Source organism: Candoia aspera, chromosome 16 (assembly GCF_035149785.1).
Source record: "Candoia aspera isolate rCanAsp1 chromosome 16, rCanAsp1.hap2, whole genome shotgun sequence".
In the NCBI taxonomy this organism is placed as follows: Eukaryota; Metazoa; Chordata; class Lepidosauria; order Squamata; family Boidae; genus Candoia; species Candoia aspera.
Genome location: NC_086168.1, coordinates 525130 through 543026, shown reverse-complemented (window position 1 = coordinate 543026; position 17897 = coordinate 525130). Strand labels below are relative to the sequence as shown.

Below are 17897 nucleotides of genomic sequence, written 5' to 3'. Positions count from 1 at the left end.
TAGCCCACGGTACTGTTGCCTGTGCATCCCCAGGGCACCTTGCTCCCGTCTCTTGCCTCCTTTCCTCTCCTGGAGCTGTTCCCTCCACCAGGGGGCTGCATAGGATTACTAACACGGAGAGTCCACACAAGCACTACCCAATCCAAGGTCTCGTCGCATGCTTTTTCTAAGGTGCACGTAAGGCCTCAGAGAAGCCGTGCACCAGAGCTTCAGGAAGCGCACCAAGTTCCCTCTATAACCCCTCTGCAGTGGGGGCAGTCCCAGAGAACTCTAGGGCCAAGAGGACAGGATCTGTCCATGGCAGTGGACTGATGGTAATGTCCTCCAGATCACAACACCACTGACCCAAGACAAGACACAGAAGCAGCGTGTGAGCTCCCAATAAGTTGGATCAGGTCCGTCAGCCCGGACTCCCTCTGCCAGGATGCTGAAGTAGCTGCTGCCACCTTTTTGCGCTGAACTGAGCCAACCTCCCTCCACTCTGCCCTCTGCTGGCCGCTGCCCCGGGAGGCCCAAAAACATTAATGATGTAGAAGTGGCTGGGTAAAGGTTTGAGAAGAGATAGGCAGGATGCTTGTCTTCCACAGGGAGGAGCCACCTTTGACCCGCCAGGCCTGGGGTGCTCTCTGTCTCGCCTTCCTCCAGGACGATGGGGAGGATGGCAAGGTAGCGGGACTGCCCTGCCTTGACGGCCTGGGAGGGAAAGCCCAGATTGGATCTGCTGTGATCATACTTACTTATTTCACTTTATATAGCTGCCCATCTCACTCACAAGACTGTGGGCAGCTTACAAGTTAAAACAGCAAAAAGCAAACTTGTATAAATAAAATTAAAAACAGTTAAGCAAAAAACATAGTGCGGGAGAGTTCCAGCCACGACTCACAGGCAATACATCCACAGGATCCCAGGCCTGATGGCACAGCCTTCCTGACCCTCCCTAAAGGCCAACAAAGTTGGGGCCAATCTAACCTCAGGGGGAATGATTTTCCAGAGGCCAGGTTGTTGTTTATTCGTTTAGTCGCTTCCGACTCTTCATGACTTCATGGACCAGCCCACGCCAGAGCTTCCTGTCGGTTGTCAGCACCCCCAGCTCCCCCAGGGACGAGTCCGTCACCTCCAGAATACCATCCATCCACCTTGCCCTTGGTCGGCCCCTCTTCCTTTTGCCCTCCACTCTCCCCAGCATCAGCATCTTCTCCAGGGTGTCCTGTCTTCTCATTATGTGGCCAAAGTATTTCAGTTTTGCCTTTAATATCATTCCCTCCAGTGAGCAGTCTGGCTTTATTTCCTGGAGGATGGACGGGTTTGATCTTCTTGCAGTCCAAGGCACTCTCAGAATCTTCCTCCAACACCACAGTTCCAAAGCATCCATCTTCCTCCTCTCAGCCTTCCTTATGGTCCAGCTCTCGCAGCCACATGTTACTACGGGGAACACCATTGCTTTAACTATGTGGACCTTTGTTGTCAGTGTGATGTCTCTGCTCTTAACTATTTTATCGAGGGGCCGGGTACCATGGCAGAAAAGGCTCTCCTCCTGGGCTCTGTCCAATGGAATTCTTTTGTGGATGAGGCCCACAACATGCTCCCTCTGCGGGATGCCATGTAGGGCTTTATAGGTCATAACCAGCACCTTGAATTGAATCCAGAAGCAAACTGGCAACCCGTGACCTTAGGGCACACACTAACTGCCCGCACCACCCCATTTTGTATCAGCTGTAGTTCTGGATGCTTTTCAAGTGTAGCACATGTTCCAGTAATCCATCCGGGAGGTGACCAGGGTATGGCTACAGAGAGTAGAGCCTTCAAGGCTCTTGTAGCAGAGGGCTTCTGTGGCATCCCCCATGTTGCTGCCACCCTGAGTGGGGAGAGCCAGTGTGCTGCTGCGGAAGAAGCTGTGCCTTCTTCCTGCGGGGAGGAAAGGAAGGAAGGACGTCTCCCGGCCCCCCGGTCCTGATGGGCTCAGCTGGCAGCAAGTCCCAGGCACTGGGCTTGTCGGGAAGGGTCTCGTTGCCATTTGCATGTCCAGAGCAAAGCCACATTGGAGTCCATGTGGGGATCGAACAGGGGTTGCTATTCTGAGCTCCTGGCTGGAGGCCTGGGATTGCCTTGGGGGAGGGAGCGGCCGCAGCAGGTTGGGGGCCATGATCACGTGAGGGGCTGCCCTGGGCCCTCTTTCAGGATGAGTCCTCTTCTCTTGGACGAAAGCCACATCCTGGCTGAGTTCTGTGACTGTTCTGTGCTTCTGCACATCTCAGCAATTTACCCCTTTAATGTTTCTTCAAATTTTGCACGTGCAACACCTTGACTGGTCTGTCACTTCTCAAGGGGGCTTTAAGGGTAGGTAGACCTACCTTTTCTTGTCCACTTCTTTCATTTTTAAGCAGTCCTTGAGTGGCCAGCGTCCTCTGTCTATGCTGATGGGTTTTCCTCTCCTCTCCCTCTTTCCATCTAACCCTGGCCCCTTTCCGGGTTCCTATGCAGAAAAAAATGGACAGCCGGGAATACCAAGACGCCCAAGGCTTTGCAGCGGATATACGGTTAATGTTCTCTAATTGTTACAAGTACAATCCACCTGACCATGAAGTTGTGGCCATGGCGAGGAAGCTGCAGGTAAGGGTGGTTCCTGCCGCGAAGGAAGAAGGAGGCGGGCGGCGGGGGGAGATGGAGAACCAAATCGCAGAGCCTGCTGTTGCTAGCGAGAAGTCAGTGGTTTCAGGGAACGGCTTCTGGTCCCCAGATCCACTCCTCTGGTTTGGCCAGTTCTGCCGCCATCCGCAAGGAGGCAGGCCCAGAGCAGGGGCCACAGCAGAGGTGCAGCGGGCCGCCTCACCGCCCGCTACTCTCGATCCTGCGGGCTTTAAATCTTCATGTCTCTCCTCTCGAGGATGCTGCCTTGGCTGCCTTAGCCAGGCTGGCCCCAGGAGCTCCGTGGTCCAGCCGAGACTCAGAACTGGCCCGCCACGCCCCCTGCCTGGGAAGCCACAGCCTGCTTGCGCGCTGCAGCTGGCTGCATGGGGTACCTCAGAGGTCCGTGGTTCTCATTGGAGAACATGCATAGTATTCAGCAGTGTGTCCTCAGAGTGGAGGCTAATTGCTCTTTCCCTCCACTCTGAATTAAATGATGATCGGGGCTGGTCTTAAACATTAAGTTTTAACAGCACTGCTGTCACCTTCGCTCCTGATTTTAAATTGGCCTAGTTACTTAGTCATTAATTGCAGTTTGGTCAGGAAGAAAGGGTGCCCGGAGCAGATGCCGGTCCCTCACTCCAGCCCCTCAGGAACTTCCAGCCAAATTTTTAAGTCAAGACGTGCTCATCCAAGTCTGAGAAACCAAGCCGTTCAGTTTTATCCAGAAATGTGTGGATTCTGCCATTTCAAATCTCTAAAACCTTCCCCTCAAACAATGAATTCTGTAAATGTCATCTACGTTTTATGCAACGTCAGAAATTTGCCTACGTATTACACACAGTTTATTCTGCTACGTTTGCTCTGCCTGTTCGTTGGGTCAGGGCTGCACTTACTGTTCAAGGAAGTACAATTTACCTGACCACCTTCCCTGGCCCCTGCCCCCCCAACACCCCCCCCCATGCCAGGGCTCACCTGTCGGAGCCAGCGGAGGGGGTGCTTCGCAGCTGCTCCTCAGGCAGAGCCTGGCTTGCTGCCCTCTGTCCCTCGCACACAGAAGATGGTCCAGTCTGTCCACCCCGGGCAGCGTTGAGACGTTCCGCTTGGTGCTGTGCATGAAGGACGCCCAAGGATTCTTGCAGCGTGTCTGAAGGGGGCCCCGGGCAGCTGGCCCGAACTTGGAGTCTCTTCCAGTTGTGTTGGGACCACGTCTCCCAGATCTCCCACCCCGTATGGTCATGCCTGGCTCCGGGTGGAAGTTCCGGTAGTCGTCCCAGCATCGTGAAAGGCTTGTCTTGGGTGGCCGTGCAGTGTCCTCCCCCTGCGAACTCCTCTGGTGGAGAAGCAGCAGGATGCCTCTTCTTGAGGGTCTCCAAGATGTCGGTGCTGCAGGGTGGGACATCCTGGCCGCTCAGGGCACCTTTGGTTTCCCCACCCAACCCAACCTCGCTCTTCCCACAGGACGTCTTTGAGATGCGGTTTGCCAAGATGCCAGATGAACCTGCCGACCCCCCGCCGGCCCCTCCCGCTACCGCCCCCGTCGTCAGCAAAAGCACGGAGAGCAGCCACAGCAGCGAGGGGAGCTCGTCAGATTCCGACAGTTCAGACTCGGAAGAGGAGCGGGCCACGCGGCTGGCAGAGCTCCAGGAGCAGGTGGGTGGCAGCCCTTTCCTTGGCCCTGTTTCGTGGGCTCGGCCGCTCGCAAATGTGCAGTCTGGTCCTGGCCCAGGCCGCCTTTAGAGAGGCCCTGGTGAGAGTTGTGGGCATGAGGCTCCCCAGCACAGAGGCAGGGCATCCTTGCGAGGTCTTCCTCTACAGAGATGCTCGCCCCGGCTGAGGATCCTCCGCAAGCCCCGCTCCCTTTATAAACCACCAAGTAGCTAAGAAAGACGTTCAGACAGGCAAAAAAGTCATGCTGAGCTGAGAAAAACATGAATGTAATGAAAACACTGAGCAAACAGGCCAAAACACCTCCCAAAGATCTGCGTGGCACCTGCTGGGGCACATCTCCCTGGGGAGGGCATTCAGCCAAGTTGGCACCTCTGTGCAGAGCTGCTGCATTGGGTCAGCAGCGGGTTCTTGGTGGTTGCGTAAAATAATGCACATGCCTACTCTGTGACTGGTAGTAGAAGAGCAACTGCCCTCCCTTCTCATACATTTGTCATAGCAGTGAGGACTAGAAACTTGGCACTTGAAACCAAAGACCAAATGCGTCCCAGGCTTCCCCAAGAGAACAGAGTGTGGTTCTGTGGACCCCCCCCCCTTCCCCACTGACTCAGGGTGCAGTGTGGACACCCGATTTGCTTCCCTGCCTGTCTTCTTGTTCACACAGGACTGTTCCCGATCATTGAGGCAGTGCTACAAGGTCATTGACTCCCGAGACTGGAATGGATGGAATGTATTTGTTTATTTTTTTTTCCCTTTTTTTCCCTTTTAAAAAATGGTTTCCCTACTGTATTGTGCAGATAAGTAAAGTTCCTCAGGGCTTTCAGAAAACCTTCATCTAAGCAGTTGGTGCCTCGGTTGTGCTGGTCCAGGACAGCTTTGTGGGTAGCCATTGGGCTGCTGCTATGTCACCGGCCCGGATGGAAGGCAGGCAGGCCAGGGGGCAGGGGCCAGCCCCACTCCTGCCACAAAGGGGGACTCTGGGGGAGCCAGTTCTCTTCCTGCCCAACCAGCTGCTGCTTGCAGAATCCTGCCTGGCTGTCCTGCTGTGGGCTCAGCCGCTGTCCCCAGAGGGCAGTGGGGGCAGTTGTGCTGTGAATTGGAAGTCCCTCCCCCTCATGTTGTGGGCCAGCCAGGGGGCGTGCGGTATAAAAGCTGACAGATTGGGAAAGCCTCTCCTCGTAAGAGAAGGGGAGTGGGCTTCTCTGGGCAGGTGGGGCTCTTTATTGGCCCGGCCTGGCATGCAGGAGGCACCTTCTAATGCCAGGAGAGATCTGGGTGCCTTTGCTGTGTCAGATCTAGCCCCGAGTTCTTTGCTGGGGTACAGGGCTTGCCCGGTGACTGCCCTGTGCCCGCCACCCCTTGGGCGTTATGGGAAGGATTCATGATGGCAAACCATCTCCCAGTTGCAGCTTTCCTCCAGGGGTGTTGCTGGGGGCAGCTCTGCCAGTCACATAACCTCTTGCAGGATGCTTTTGCCTCTTGAGGATGCCTGGTATTGCCACCAGATTTCCTGAGAATCTCAGCTTTAGTTTTCAGTGAACAAGTGTCTAGTCCTCATAAATATGGGAATAACCATAGTGATACTTCGCTCCTCTCCTCTGTGGGGAAATCCACAGGTTTGGCTGGATGTCATGCCTCAGTATTGCACCTTCATGTCTTATCTTTGTTTGATCCATTTATATATGTAGCAGCTGTTTTATTTTTCAGTTTCTGTTCCATCCAGACTTTAGAGTTGGGCTGAATTAAAACAGTTCATTAAAAAAACAAAGAAATGGAATGACTCTAAGGGGGACCAACTGTGTCTGCCGATTTTTCAGGCTGGATTTTAATTGGAAGCGTGAGGGAGGGGAGCCCTGAAGAGCGCTTGCTAGGGGACCTCTGGGGGGAAGGGAGCCTGGAGGGCAGAACTCTCTGGAGGGTCTGGTCCTTCTCCCATAAGTGTTCACGAGCACTGTGGCATCCGCACATAGCCCTGCCAGGTAGACCAAGGGGTCAACTTGTCAAGGCTGCTGGTGAGTATCGTTGCTGATTGCGGATTTGAACCCAGGTCCTTTCATTAACTGAAACCTTGGCTGTGGTCATCACCAGTTCCGGGGCTTTTAAGACTAGCCTGACGTGCAGGGGAGCTCTTCTGTCGCTTTGTCCTCACACGTGTCGGAGGGCTCTTAACCGCACAAGAGTTGAGACAGGAAACAGTTGGCAGCCTTGCGCTCCTCCCTCTGCAGAAGACCCTCCTTTCAGCAAGACGTCCACATCGGTGGGCCAGGATGGTGGCCGGCTTGGTCTTTGGTGGCTGGATCGATGGGCCTGGGCTCTTCCTGTCCCAGGCAAGGCCCGCTTTTTCCAGTGTCCGAGTTTGAGAGTCGGACTCCACCCAGAATGCGTCTCCCCCCATGGCCACAGCCTGGCTTCTAGCTCTGAGTGGGGAAACCACTTTTCTGGGTCAAGTAAAACAGGATTGCAGTAAAAAGATGCTGGAACCTGTGCTGCTGGGGCCCACAGAGCCTCCTCTGCTGTTCCTGGTATTCTGCTCCCTGTTGGCTGGGCCAGCCCACCAATGCACAGGGCAGTCTCTGAAAGTGGGCCCTGCGTTTCCCTCTTGGCCTCGAGGGGAAGAGGTTCCTGCGCATAGGGCTGCTCCGTGGGGGAGGCCCTGTGCTGCAGGCATCCTGGGCTTGCCCCCAGACCGGGAAGGAATACAGTGACAGGCCGTGACTGAAGGGGGCCATCCTTAGATCCTTGATGGAAGAGGAATCTTTTTAGCTGGAATGAATTTTAACTTGCTTAAATTTGGAGTGGAGTGGAGTGGAGTGGAGTGGATTCCCATCTCACCTAAGTGACTCTGGGCAGCTTACAACTCTTAAAAAAACAGCAATCCAATAAAAAGATGTAAAAAGCAATATACAAACATGTAAAAACCATCAAGAACCACTTTAGAACAAGTGAAATGAAATGAAATTGACTTTTCCCATGGCCCCACTTGCCACTTGGCTCACTCCCCATAGTTAGCCCTTGGCCCAAGTTAAAACATGCACCGTTGCTGGGTTCACCTCCCATGCAATCCTCCAGCAAGTAAGCCATCCTGTGGCACAGTGGGAGAGCCTTGTGCACGCAGCGTGTTAAGAGGGCAGCTAGGAGCCTGGTTTTCTTTGCTGGGGCAGCCACACCCAGCAGCCTGAAAGGCCGGGAGCTGCTTGTCCCGAGAGCACTTCCTGCATGGCATCTTGGGGGACCTGCCCGAGATGGAGGCCGCAGTTGGGGCTGGGGTGGATGGAAACCAGCTGCCTTTGAGCTGGCGGGAGGGGCAGTTTTTCCCTGGGCCTCCCTCCCGCCGTCTTTTGCAGGCACAGTAGAGTTTGCCAGGGTTGAGCGGGCCGAGGGTAGCGGCAGTCGGCTGAGTATCTGCCCTTCGTCTTCCCTGATAGCTAAAGGCCGTCCATGAGCAGTTAGCGGCCCTCTCGCAAGCGCCGGTGAACAAGCCAAAGAAAAAGAAGGAGAAGAAAGAAAAGGAGAAGAAAAAGAAGGACAAAGAGAAGGAGAAAGAGAAGCACAAGGCAAAAGCCGAGGAAGAGAAGAAAGCGAAGACGGCCCCACCGGCGAAGGCGCCCCAGCAGAAGAAAGCCCCGGCCAAGAAGGCCAACAGCACGGTTCCCGCTTGCAGGTGAGGTGCCCGAGGGCCAGGCTGGGTCTGCCTGGCACGCGAGCAGGAGCCTTCTGGGAACGGCTGCCTGACAGGGCAAGAGCTGTGGTTGGCGGGCAGGCCAGGGGGAGCACCCGAGCATCGTGCCAGGCTATGCGGCTGGCATTCACAAAGCGGATTACGACCTTGTGAGATTCCGTGACAGTTCTGGAAAGGGGAGGCCTAGAGCCCAGAAGGGTGGCGGCGTTTCTGGCAAGGGTGTCCAGGGATCAGCAGGGTGAAGCCTGCGAGAGGCGTGCTCTAGCCAGCCCAGTCCAGTCCTCAGGACCTGGGCACCTGGAGCCTGTTTGCCCACAACTCGCTGCGTCCCTGGCAGCACACTCACGCCGAGCGCAGGCCCGCCCGCCCGCCCGCCCACCTTAGGGTGCCAGACTTGGCGGAGGCGGTCAAATCCCAGGCAGCAGCCTCCAGGGCGGAAGAAGCCTAGGGCTCCAAAGGGGCTTTGCTCTGAGCTGCCGGGCCCTGACTTCCCCCCTCCTCTCTACAGGCAGCCGAAGAAAGCCGGGAAGCCGGCCTCGGCGACCTACGACTCGGAGGAGGAGGAAGAGGGCCTCCCCATGACCTATGACGAGAAGCGCCAGCTCAGCCTGGACATCAATCGCCTGCCTGGGGAGAAGCTGGGCCGGGTGGTCCACATCATCCAGTCCCGGGAGCCCTCTCTCCGGGACTCCAACCCCGACGAGATCGAGATCGATTTTGAGACCTTGAAGCCCACGACGTTACGGGAACTCGAGAGATACGTGAAGTCTTGCTTGCAGAAAAAGCAGCGGAAGCCCTTTTGTGAGTGGGACTCCTCGTACCGTTGTCTGGGCCCCACCCTTGAGCCTGTTCTGTAAGGGGAGACCTGGAGAGACACGTGTCTTAAGGTGTCCGACGTTTCCTCGTTTTATATGCCAGCTGAAAGGGCTTGGCTGTTTTCAGTTGGAAAAGGAAAAATATCAAAACGCTGCTCCCCTCTTTATGTTCTTTCCAGCCACACTGTTTTAGAAATGAATTATAAATAAGGGCCTATCTGTCCATCAGCAGGTAACTCAGAAAACAGTCTATTCAGTGTGGGAGAGATGCCAGCAAAAGAAGTAACAGGTTTAAAATGAGCTGGATCAGGCCAGGGGCTGTGGAAAAACTATAGCCAGGAGCCCTGTTCCCCAGGGCTGCAGTAGCTGCAAGTACACATAGCCCTCGACTTAACAACCATTCGTTCAGTGACCATTTGAAGTTACAACGGTCCTGAAAAAAGTGGCTTACAACCAGCCCCCAAAGTTACAACTGTTGCAGCATCCCCACGGTCATGTGATCAAAGTTCAGGCACTTGGCAGCTCACCTGCACCCATCACCGCAGGGGTGCTTCAGCTCCCCCCGCCTGCCTGTCTCTCCCCCGTCTGCCCTTTTGGCCGCCCTGCACAGTGGCACTCCTCAGGGGCAGTGGCGGGGCCAGGGCTGACATGGAGGCCCAGGGCCTTCAGCAGTCTCAGCCAGCCACCACTGCTCCCAGGCCTCTCCTTCAGCCACAGCCATGCCACTGCCCCAAGAAATGCCGTTCTCAAGCCTCACATCACCGCCGGCCACCCTCCTGCTGATGACGAGGCGCACCCAACCTGGCCCTATATGAGGCAGCTGCCGGCCGCACCAGGCCTTCGTCCCGGGGCTGCTTGAGCCGTTCCCCAAATAGAGCTGCAGAGCATGGGCCGGAAGCGCCCCCGGAGAACCGGTCTGCGGTCTTCAGCACGTTGGAAGCTGCTGGCCATTCATGAGGCACTGCAGGAGGAAGGCTGGGCTGAGACCGAGCAGAGGGCTGGCGGGCAGGCTCTGCCAGCCCTGGGCTCGTCTCCACCCCTCGCTGAAGCCCGCAGGCCCGTTTTCCAGGAGCACTTCCAACACAAGCTGCAGGATGTGTGCTGCGCCTCCGGGAAGCCCGCCTCCCTCTGCTTCCTCCAGTTCTGCTGCCACCCCAAGCAGCGCCTCACCCACAGCCTCCACCTTTGCCCAGGGAGCTGTTGCCAGCCCTCCTGCCTTGCCTGGAGATGGAGAGTGCCTCGCCGTCGCGTTGCTTCCTCTCTGGCCCTGCCTGGCGAGCTCCCTTCAGCAGATGAGGCTTGGCTGCCCTGTTGCACTTGCCATGCACATCCCAGGGCTACACCCTCACCCAGCACCTGGGTCCCAGCCAGCAGCAGCGGGAGGAAGGTGGCAAAGGCCAGCTGTGGGCGGCAGGGACAGCAGGGGTAGGTGGTAGAGTGCAGGGCAGCCAAAAGGGCAGAGATGGGGGAGAAGATAGGCAGGTGGGGGGAACTGAAGCAAAGACGAGCATGGCAGGGCAGGAGAAATGTGAGGTCCTCGCCTAATGACAGCACAGTTGTGGCCTAATAACCACAACTGGGACTACTGGAACTACCGTCACTAAGCGGTGCGGTCACATGATATTTTGCCTAATGACTGCATTATTTAACAGCAGACATTCCGGTCCCAATTGTGGTCATAAATCGAGGACTACCTGTAGGGCTGTCTGTCCCATTCTGAACTGCCCCCGGGTCTGCTTGGTGACTGGAAAGCATAACCCTTTTGCAGTGATAGAATGCTGTTCGCTCCGCTCTTCGCCTGTCTCTGGGGTAAACGAAATCAGCTGGAACTGCAAGGTGGTCACAGTGTTCAGACGACTCTTCGGCCTCAACAACGAGGCACAGGCAGCCCAAACCTTTGGCAACCCACCCAGGGTTCCTTGTCTGCTGAGCGTGCTCTGCAGAGGCAGGTTGTGATGGAGGAGGGTCTTCCTCTAGCTGCCCAGTGGGCTTCATTTCCCTGCAGTAGCACACCCTCTTCCCCGCTGCACTCTCTTCAGTGTGCCTGGCTGCTGTCCCACAGTCGTAACAAGCGGTGACGGCAAAGACCGTGGGATTGCTCTCTCTCACACAGCAGGAAGGAGACTCTTCTGACTTGCCGTTCTGGCTCGCCTTGGTCTCCGTGTTGTATGTCAGGTTGCTCCCTTCTGCCATGATTGAATTGTGGATAAATGCTGATTTACTAGATGCAGCCGAGCATTTAACTTTTTCTGAATGTTGAACATGAAAAGCAATGGCCTTTGCCAGCGGAGCATGGCCTGGGAATTAAGCAGAAGTCCTAAACGAATACTCCCTCTGGGGAACAGTATATGTTTTGCAAACCTGAGAACCTGAAAAGGTAGCAAGAGGAAATGCAAGCCTTTCTCTCGGGTAGTGAGGTAGACAGTGAAGATACCCAGATGGGTCTCTGTAGTCACAACCTGCAATGCTCGTGGAGCGTCTGTGTTCCTGTCTGAAAACCTGGCCTGTATTGCAGCAAGTGCAAGCTTATGGTGTTGCTTGGGGAAAAAACAAGTTGGCCTGATAAGGAAGTGTGAAGATTTCAGATTTTAAAAAGGAAGGTGCTACAACAGGACTAGAGAAAGCAACTCTCCATGAGAAAGATTAATCAAGGAGGAGCATCCCAGCTGATGCACGTGATGACCTGAAGCAGGAGGTGGAAAAGATACTCTGCACTGCTGGAACTCAGAAACAGCTTCCAGGAGAAGCTGGAAGCAGCTTGTCACAGGAGACAGCAAGTCTGGAAAAGAAGAAGCCAAGAGAAAGAAACGGATCCCTGAAGGGCAGAAGGGACGCCCTTGCACCCTGCAGGAAGATGAAGGGTGGTGGCCGATGGCGACCCACTGTTGCCAAGAAGCAGAGCAGGTGTGTGCCAGCTGGCCCCTTCAGAGCATTGAAGCATGCTGGGATCAGGATGGGGCAGACACCTTTCAAGGTCCACTGACTATTACTCCTTCCTGTGAATCCATGGGGATTTGGCAAGAACAGCTACAATTGTGGCACCACAGAGCTCTAGGAAAACAGTCAAGACCCTGGGGGCTCAGGTGGGATTTTTTTCAAGCCATGAAAGAGGACTAGAAAGAGAGAAGATTACTGTGGATGAATGATTGGTTATTCTTTTGTGTCAACAGAAAGTTTGGTTTCTGGGACATGGCCTGAACCCTGTGCCTAGTTGGAATTGGAGACAAAAACCCTAACGCAAGAACCTCAGATAAGGGCTTGTGTCCTTTAGAAGAAGATGGAAGGGTTGGTATGATGAGGCCTTCTCAACCACTCAGTGAAACTTCAGAAAGTGCACTGGCTCCTGAAGAGATCCCCTGCTGTCTGCTGGTTAAGGGGGTGAGGCGCTGAGAAGAGTGGAGGTCCACCCTCCACCACAGAAGCTCCCCGGGACACTGTGGGACAGTCTCTCTCTCTCTCTCTCGCCCAGCCCAGCCCACCTCGCAAGCCGTTGTGCAGGGAGCGCTCCGCACCCTGCCGTGAACTTGCAGATACAAATCTACAAAGGAGCAAGTGAAGATGAGACTATGGAAAGTAAGGAAAATGAACCTGGACTCTTAGCATAGGAAGGGAAATGTAATAGTTTAACAGAGACCTGTTGGGATGAGCTGTTAACAGAATGAGCAGATGAATATTCTAGATAAATAATACTCATATAAATAACAGTAATAAATGAGTCCCATGGTTCAGCTGTAGCAGTTGAAGGATAAATTTGTTCGGAAGGAACAGCAGTGAAAGAAGGGGAGGAAGAGTTCCACTGTGTGTTAAAAGTATGCCCTCCTAAGAAATCCAACTTGGTGATGTTGTAGAAACTACAGGTAGCCCTCGACTTACGACCATTCATTTAGCGATCGTTCCAAGTTACAACAGTGTTGAATGAAGGGACTTACGACCGGTCCCCAAAGTTACGGCCATTGCAGAGCCCCTGCGGTCATGTGGCCGCGATCTGGGCGTTTGGCAACCCATTCGCACTGATCGCCATTTGCAACCTTCCCTGCCGGCTTCCCCAAAAAGTCAGCGGGGAAGCCGGCAGGCAAGGTCGCAAGTCGCTGGGGTAAGTCTCCCCCACCTGCGCACCTTCCCCGACCCCTCTGTGCTTGCACCGCACCAGCCATTTGTGGAAGTTGCCTCACCTAACGACTGTGGGATTCAGTGAACGATGGCAACCAGGACTGCAGGGATTACCATCGCTTAGCGACAGAAATGCCAGTCCCAGTTGTCATTGTAGGTCAAGGACTGCCTGTATTTGGATTAAAGTAGAGGAACAAACGAAAGCAGTGCTACTGTTGATGTCTACTACTGCCTGTCCCATCATGGGGCAGAGTTGGGCTTGGGAGGAGGGCCCAAGCCGCAGCCATTACCAAGGTCTGTCAGCAGAAGACTGACATCACCTATTTGTCCAGCGTTGGTTCTCCATCATCCCAAATGCTTCACACAGTTTCCTACAACCGCACCATAGAATTCTGAGGCCAGCATCACCCCCTTGTTACTTCTTGCACCTTGTCATGGCAGAATTAGAAGGTGCCACTGACACATCAGGCTGCTGGACATCTGCTTCCTATCGAAGCCCCAGAGACCGATTCACAGGCAGAGGAGTTCTCAGGGTGCTTTTCTTCATGGTGTCCCCAAACAGTGGGGATTGGAGAGCATTCTGAATCTCAGAAAGGTCAGTTGGGGCACGCAGTACTCGAGATCTTGATGTCCATGTAGGTTACCTAGGGACTGCTGGCTCCTTAAATTCGAGGAGGAGTACCTCCATATGGTCATTCATCCGTCACACTGGACATTCTGAGATTTAAATACCTGGGCGGCCAGTTCCAATAATTGCTCTCCCTTTTGGTCTGCCATCAAGCCAGTGTCCATGGATGTCCTGAGAGTCAAACCTGGGTGCCCAGAGCAGGGTCACTGCCCTCTCCACCTCTGTGGCGTCGCTCTGCTCACATGTGAGCCCTCTTGTCTCCTCTGTGCCTGTGGCGTTGTCACAGCGTGGCAGCCCAGGTCTTGGCCATCTGGACCCTTGTCCAACTTCAGTAAAACTTTTACTGAAATGCTTAAAATAGGGTGGCCTTTTGGTAGGTGCTGACCAATTGACCATCTAGCTCTGCGCATCAAGTCCTGGGATTCTTCCCTCTCTGGGCAAGCTGGCGATCCTGGCCCTTCTCCCCATCTCAGACTATCTGCTTCTCTCCCTCACAGCTGCAGGTGGGAAGAAACAGGCTGCGAAGTCCAAGGAAGAGATTGCTCAGGAAAAGAAGAAGGAACTGGAAAAGCGGTTGCAGGACGTGAGCGGGCAGCTGAGCAACAGCAAGAAGCCGGCCAAGAAAGGTGAGCTGTTCCCAGCCACGCCGAGCGATGCAGGGCAAGGGCGTTGAGGGGTAGGCGGCCCTCCCTCCCTCCCTGGCACCATGCAGAGGCTGCTCTGGCTGGCCTTAGTCTCCGCCTCACAGCCAGGCAGCTGTTCTGGAGAAGAGGCTCTGGCCCCACGGTCCGTGTCCCTGGGAGGGCCATGTGCTCCGCTGCTTTCTGACTTTTCCGACCGGGCTCTGTGGGAGGCTTGAGGGCCCAGAAAGGTTCACTGCAGTGCAGCTATCTTTCTGTCGCTGGAGTTTTTCTTCATGAGTGGAGGTTCCAGGAAACTCACTCGCTCACAGGTTCCGTGACCTGGGAAGGTCGTAAAAACCCTGCTCTAGCATGCGGCACACCTGTGGAACCCAGCAACCGGACTGGGAGAGCAGTCTGGCTGGGGGAGCGGCAGATAGGCAAGCCTCGAATCCTGTGGTTCGACGTGCCTGGCCTGGGGGTCTCTGAAGAGTGCTTGTTCAGAGTAAGGGCAAAACAGGCCTCTCTCCGCCCATGCCCTGTTACGCCACCATGGCTGTTTGGCAGCTCCCAGGAAAAGCAGCGGTGGCCCAGGTAGTTGGCCACAGGAGTGCCAGTACCCTTAACCTGGAGGGAGGCGGGCCAGTGCCAGAGGGGGAAGAACGGAGCATGGAGGGCCAAGCCCTGCAGTGTACCTTTTGTGGCCAAGGGGGAAAGGACGGAGGGCTCCACTGAAGATGGCCCCAGGGGAAGGCTTGGGGGCAGCAGGGTGGCGGCAGAGACAGAGGGGCCCTGTGCTACGTTGGCCGAGTCCGTCTTCTGGGGGAAATCCAGCTCCCTCACCAAGCCAAGAGTCGCTCACGTCCCCTGCCGTTCGGTATTCAGCGGGGAGGAGCATGCCTTCCTCCCTGTGGCGCCACCCCCAGTCCATCTCCCAGTTCCTCCCTGTTCTCCCTCAGCCAGCGCATCCCACGTCTGTTCCATTCCCTCCGGCTCTTCCCCTGCTCGCACCACACACCGTGTCCCGGCTGTTCTGCTCAGCTTCTTGGCCTCTTCCCGGCCCAGGATCTCTTGGGGATCTCCCGTCCGAGGACCGAGCCAGCTTTTTCAGTATCAACCGTGATTCCCCCAAATCTGCATTAGAGCGGTTGTGACTCCCTCCCCCTGCAGAGCCTTTGAGCTTTGAGCTGAAGTGGGGAAGCACTCGGGGGCTGCTGCCCAGAGCACCAAAGGCGGGGACAGGGCCTCCTGTGCTGGGTGGCGTCTGCCGGGCCAGAGACCCACGCCCGTGCAAGGGAAGGTGGGGAGGGAGCTGCCCCGCCATAGCAGGGAGCCAGCAGCCAGGGCTCAGCCAGCCACTCACATCTGCCCCTTTTCCTGCTTGCTAGAAAAATCTGGCTCTGCACCCTCGGGAGGCCCCTCTCATCTCAGCAGCAGCAGCAGCTCCGAATCGGGGAGCACAAGTTCCAGCGGGTCCAGTTCAGACAGCAGTGACTCAGAATGACCGGGGACTCTTCACCCTCCTGGACCTGAAGCTTTACAGCGTTCCCTCGTTTTATTTTTTTAATGGTTACTCTCTTCCATCATGACCAAGTCTGCGTTTTCCACTCTTTTAAAGCATTTTTAAAGGATTCAGTGTTATAGAATGATCCGAAGAGTTTCCTCCTACTTTTATTAGGTCAAACGTCTGACTAGACTTGGTGGCAAAGAATTTGCATCACTTAAAGTCTCTAAACCCTTTTTTAACCTGAGATGCTGAAACGCTGAAGGAGAACTCAACAGACACGTTGGGCGCCTGCGGTCTAAATGCGGGGTGGGGGGGCAGCTTTGCCCTTCCAGGCGGGCTCCCTTTGGCCACCCCAGAGCTGCTGATCCTTCCTGCTAGGACCTGAGGCGACGGGGGGTGGGATCTTGGCGTGGGGATGGGAACCTCGGCGAGCGGTACAGTAGCATTGGAAGGACAAGGACAGTTGCCAATGCCTGTCATCTTCTGCCAGACCTCTGACTACACCTGGCAGTGGCACCCTTTCTCCATTGGGATGATGATCGTAATCTTTTTTTTATAGTTAAGAGGGAAGAAAAAGCTCATGTACTGTGGATTGTTTTTTAAAGCGTACCTTTTTAGATATTTCTTTTACCTTTTTTAATCAATATATAGATTCACGCTCTTGTTGCGAAAAGTTCTCCAGAGGTGGCTGACCTGTTGAAGGCGCTGCATGCGACCTGGGTGCATCATGCTCCCTGGGCACAGCGAGGGGCGAGCTGCTGCAAGTTGGTCCCCAGCCCCCTCGGCGAGGCATTGTGTCTGCCTGTGCAGGACGGCATCTCCTTCCTGTCGGGGGAGCAGGAAGGCTGTGGCACCCCAGCCCCTCTGCCCGCTTGCCAGAGGAGGGAGCCTGATTAGCCTCCTCACTGCTTGGTGGTCTCCCAGTCAAGCAGCTCGCGGGGCCCCCATGGGCTTCCCTTCTAAGCCTCGCCTGCGTTGGAGGGGGGAGGCTCCCGTGCCGAGTTCCCCTCCAAGCGGCCAAAAGGCAAGGGGCTGCCCCAGATCCACTGAAGGGAGTCCCCGAGTCCCAGGACAGCCAGGACCTGGGGCTGGCGCCCTCACTGAGCTGCGGACCAGGCCTCCCTTCTTGCAAGGTGAACTTGTGTGTCGTGCAAGTGCAGGTTTCCAAATAATCAAAACTTTTACCTCAAGGTATGGTGGGAGAATATGCGTTGGGGCCGGGGAGGGGTGGGCAAGTGATGTTTTTGTAAGGTTCATCCCTTTTTTAGAAGCTATTTTTTTCTCCAGCCTGCCCTGGAGACCTGCACTTTGCACATGACACACCTGGAATTGATTATCCTTTTTCATGTACATAGAAATACTTTATTTATTAACTCCAATGGTCACTTAAAATGTATCCTGCGTTTTGAAGAGCAGCAGAAAAAATGTAGGGTTTGTGTTGTTTTTAAAACTAAGCTCTGAAAAAAAAATTGGGAACCCTTTTAATTTAAATGTATTTGACTTTTTAACCAACAGGTGCTATGGATCTTTGATAGTTTCCTGTTCTGGTGCTTATTCCTTGTATGTGTATTCAGTTTTGGGGAAATGGGATTGTTTGGGATTCTTTTGGTTTCTTTTTGTATAGACTTTGGACTTACAGGTATTGGTAACTTCCAGATAAAGCATGTTTTATTTGTATATTCCTAGTCTTCTCCCACGTCGGTCTTTTTCTCTGTATCTTGTTTTAAAGTAGAACAGTTTGGAAAAAAATAATAAAGCGACAAAGACCCATTTGAGAGCAGATGCCACTTCTGTACTTCACGCGATACAAAGCTAGGGAGCAGAAGGGTGTGTTTAATTGTATTTCACTGATTGATACACTTTGTAACCCACGACTCTGGGCAGCTAAATAGTTAAAAAAAAAGTTCCAAAACTCGTTGAGCTGATTGTCCTTGGGCCACTAAATCCACGACTGCCCTGCCCTCCGGCTCTCGCCAAAGTTCTGGGCACCATGGCCAGTTGAGCGGGTACAGCAGCCACAGCCAAACCAGAGTCACATTTTGGGCACCTCAAAACCCTCTCCTGGGTGAACAGGAATATTCCTCCCTGGAGGTGGACATTTGGGGGCACCGTGGAGTGTGAAACAAAATGTGGAAGGGCCAGACTGATCATTGTTTACCAAAGGTAAAATATGCCCAAAGAGCAGATGCTGAGGTTGGCCGGAGAAGGCTGATGGCCTGATTGGGAAGGGGTGTGTTTCACAAAA

General features: G+C 54.6%; 1 protein-coding gene across 2 annotated transcripts in view; it reads left to right on the top strand.

Moving 5' to 3' along the window:
* Positions 1-17422, top strand: part of BRD3 (bromodomain containing 3) — a 34585-nt gene extending 17163 nt beyond the window's left edge. Inside the window, exons 8-14 of one of the 2 annotated variants that reach the window (XM_063316095.1) lie at positions 2482-2610; positions 4087-4278; positions 4958-5023; positions 7719-7954; positions 8481-8773; positions 14023-14151; positions 15534-17422. In XM_063316095.1, coding sequence (XP_063172165.1) covers positions 2482-2610; positions 4087-4278; positions 4958-5023; positions 7719-7954; positions 8481-8773; positions 14023-14151; positions 15534-15649 — 1161 coding nt within the window. In that variant the 3' untranslated portion in view covers positions 15650-17422. The remainder of the gene's footprint in view (positions 1-2481; positions 2611-4086; positions 4279-4957; positions 5024-7718; positions 7955-8480; positions 8774-14022; positions 14152-15533) is intronic. The other variant, XM_063316096.1, reaches the window with a different exon arrangement.
* The last annotated feature ends 475 nt before the right edge of the window (positions 17423-17897 follow it).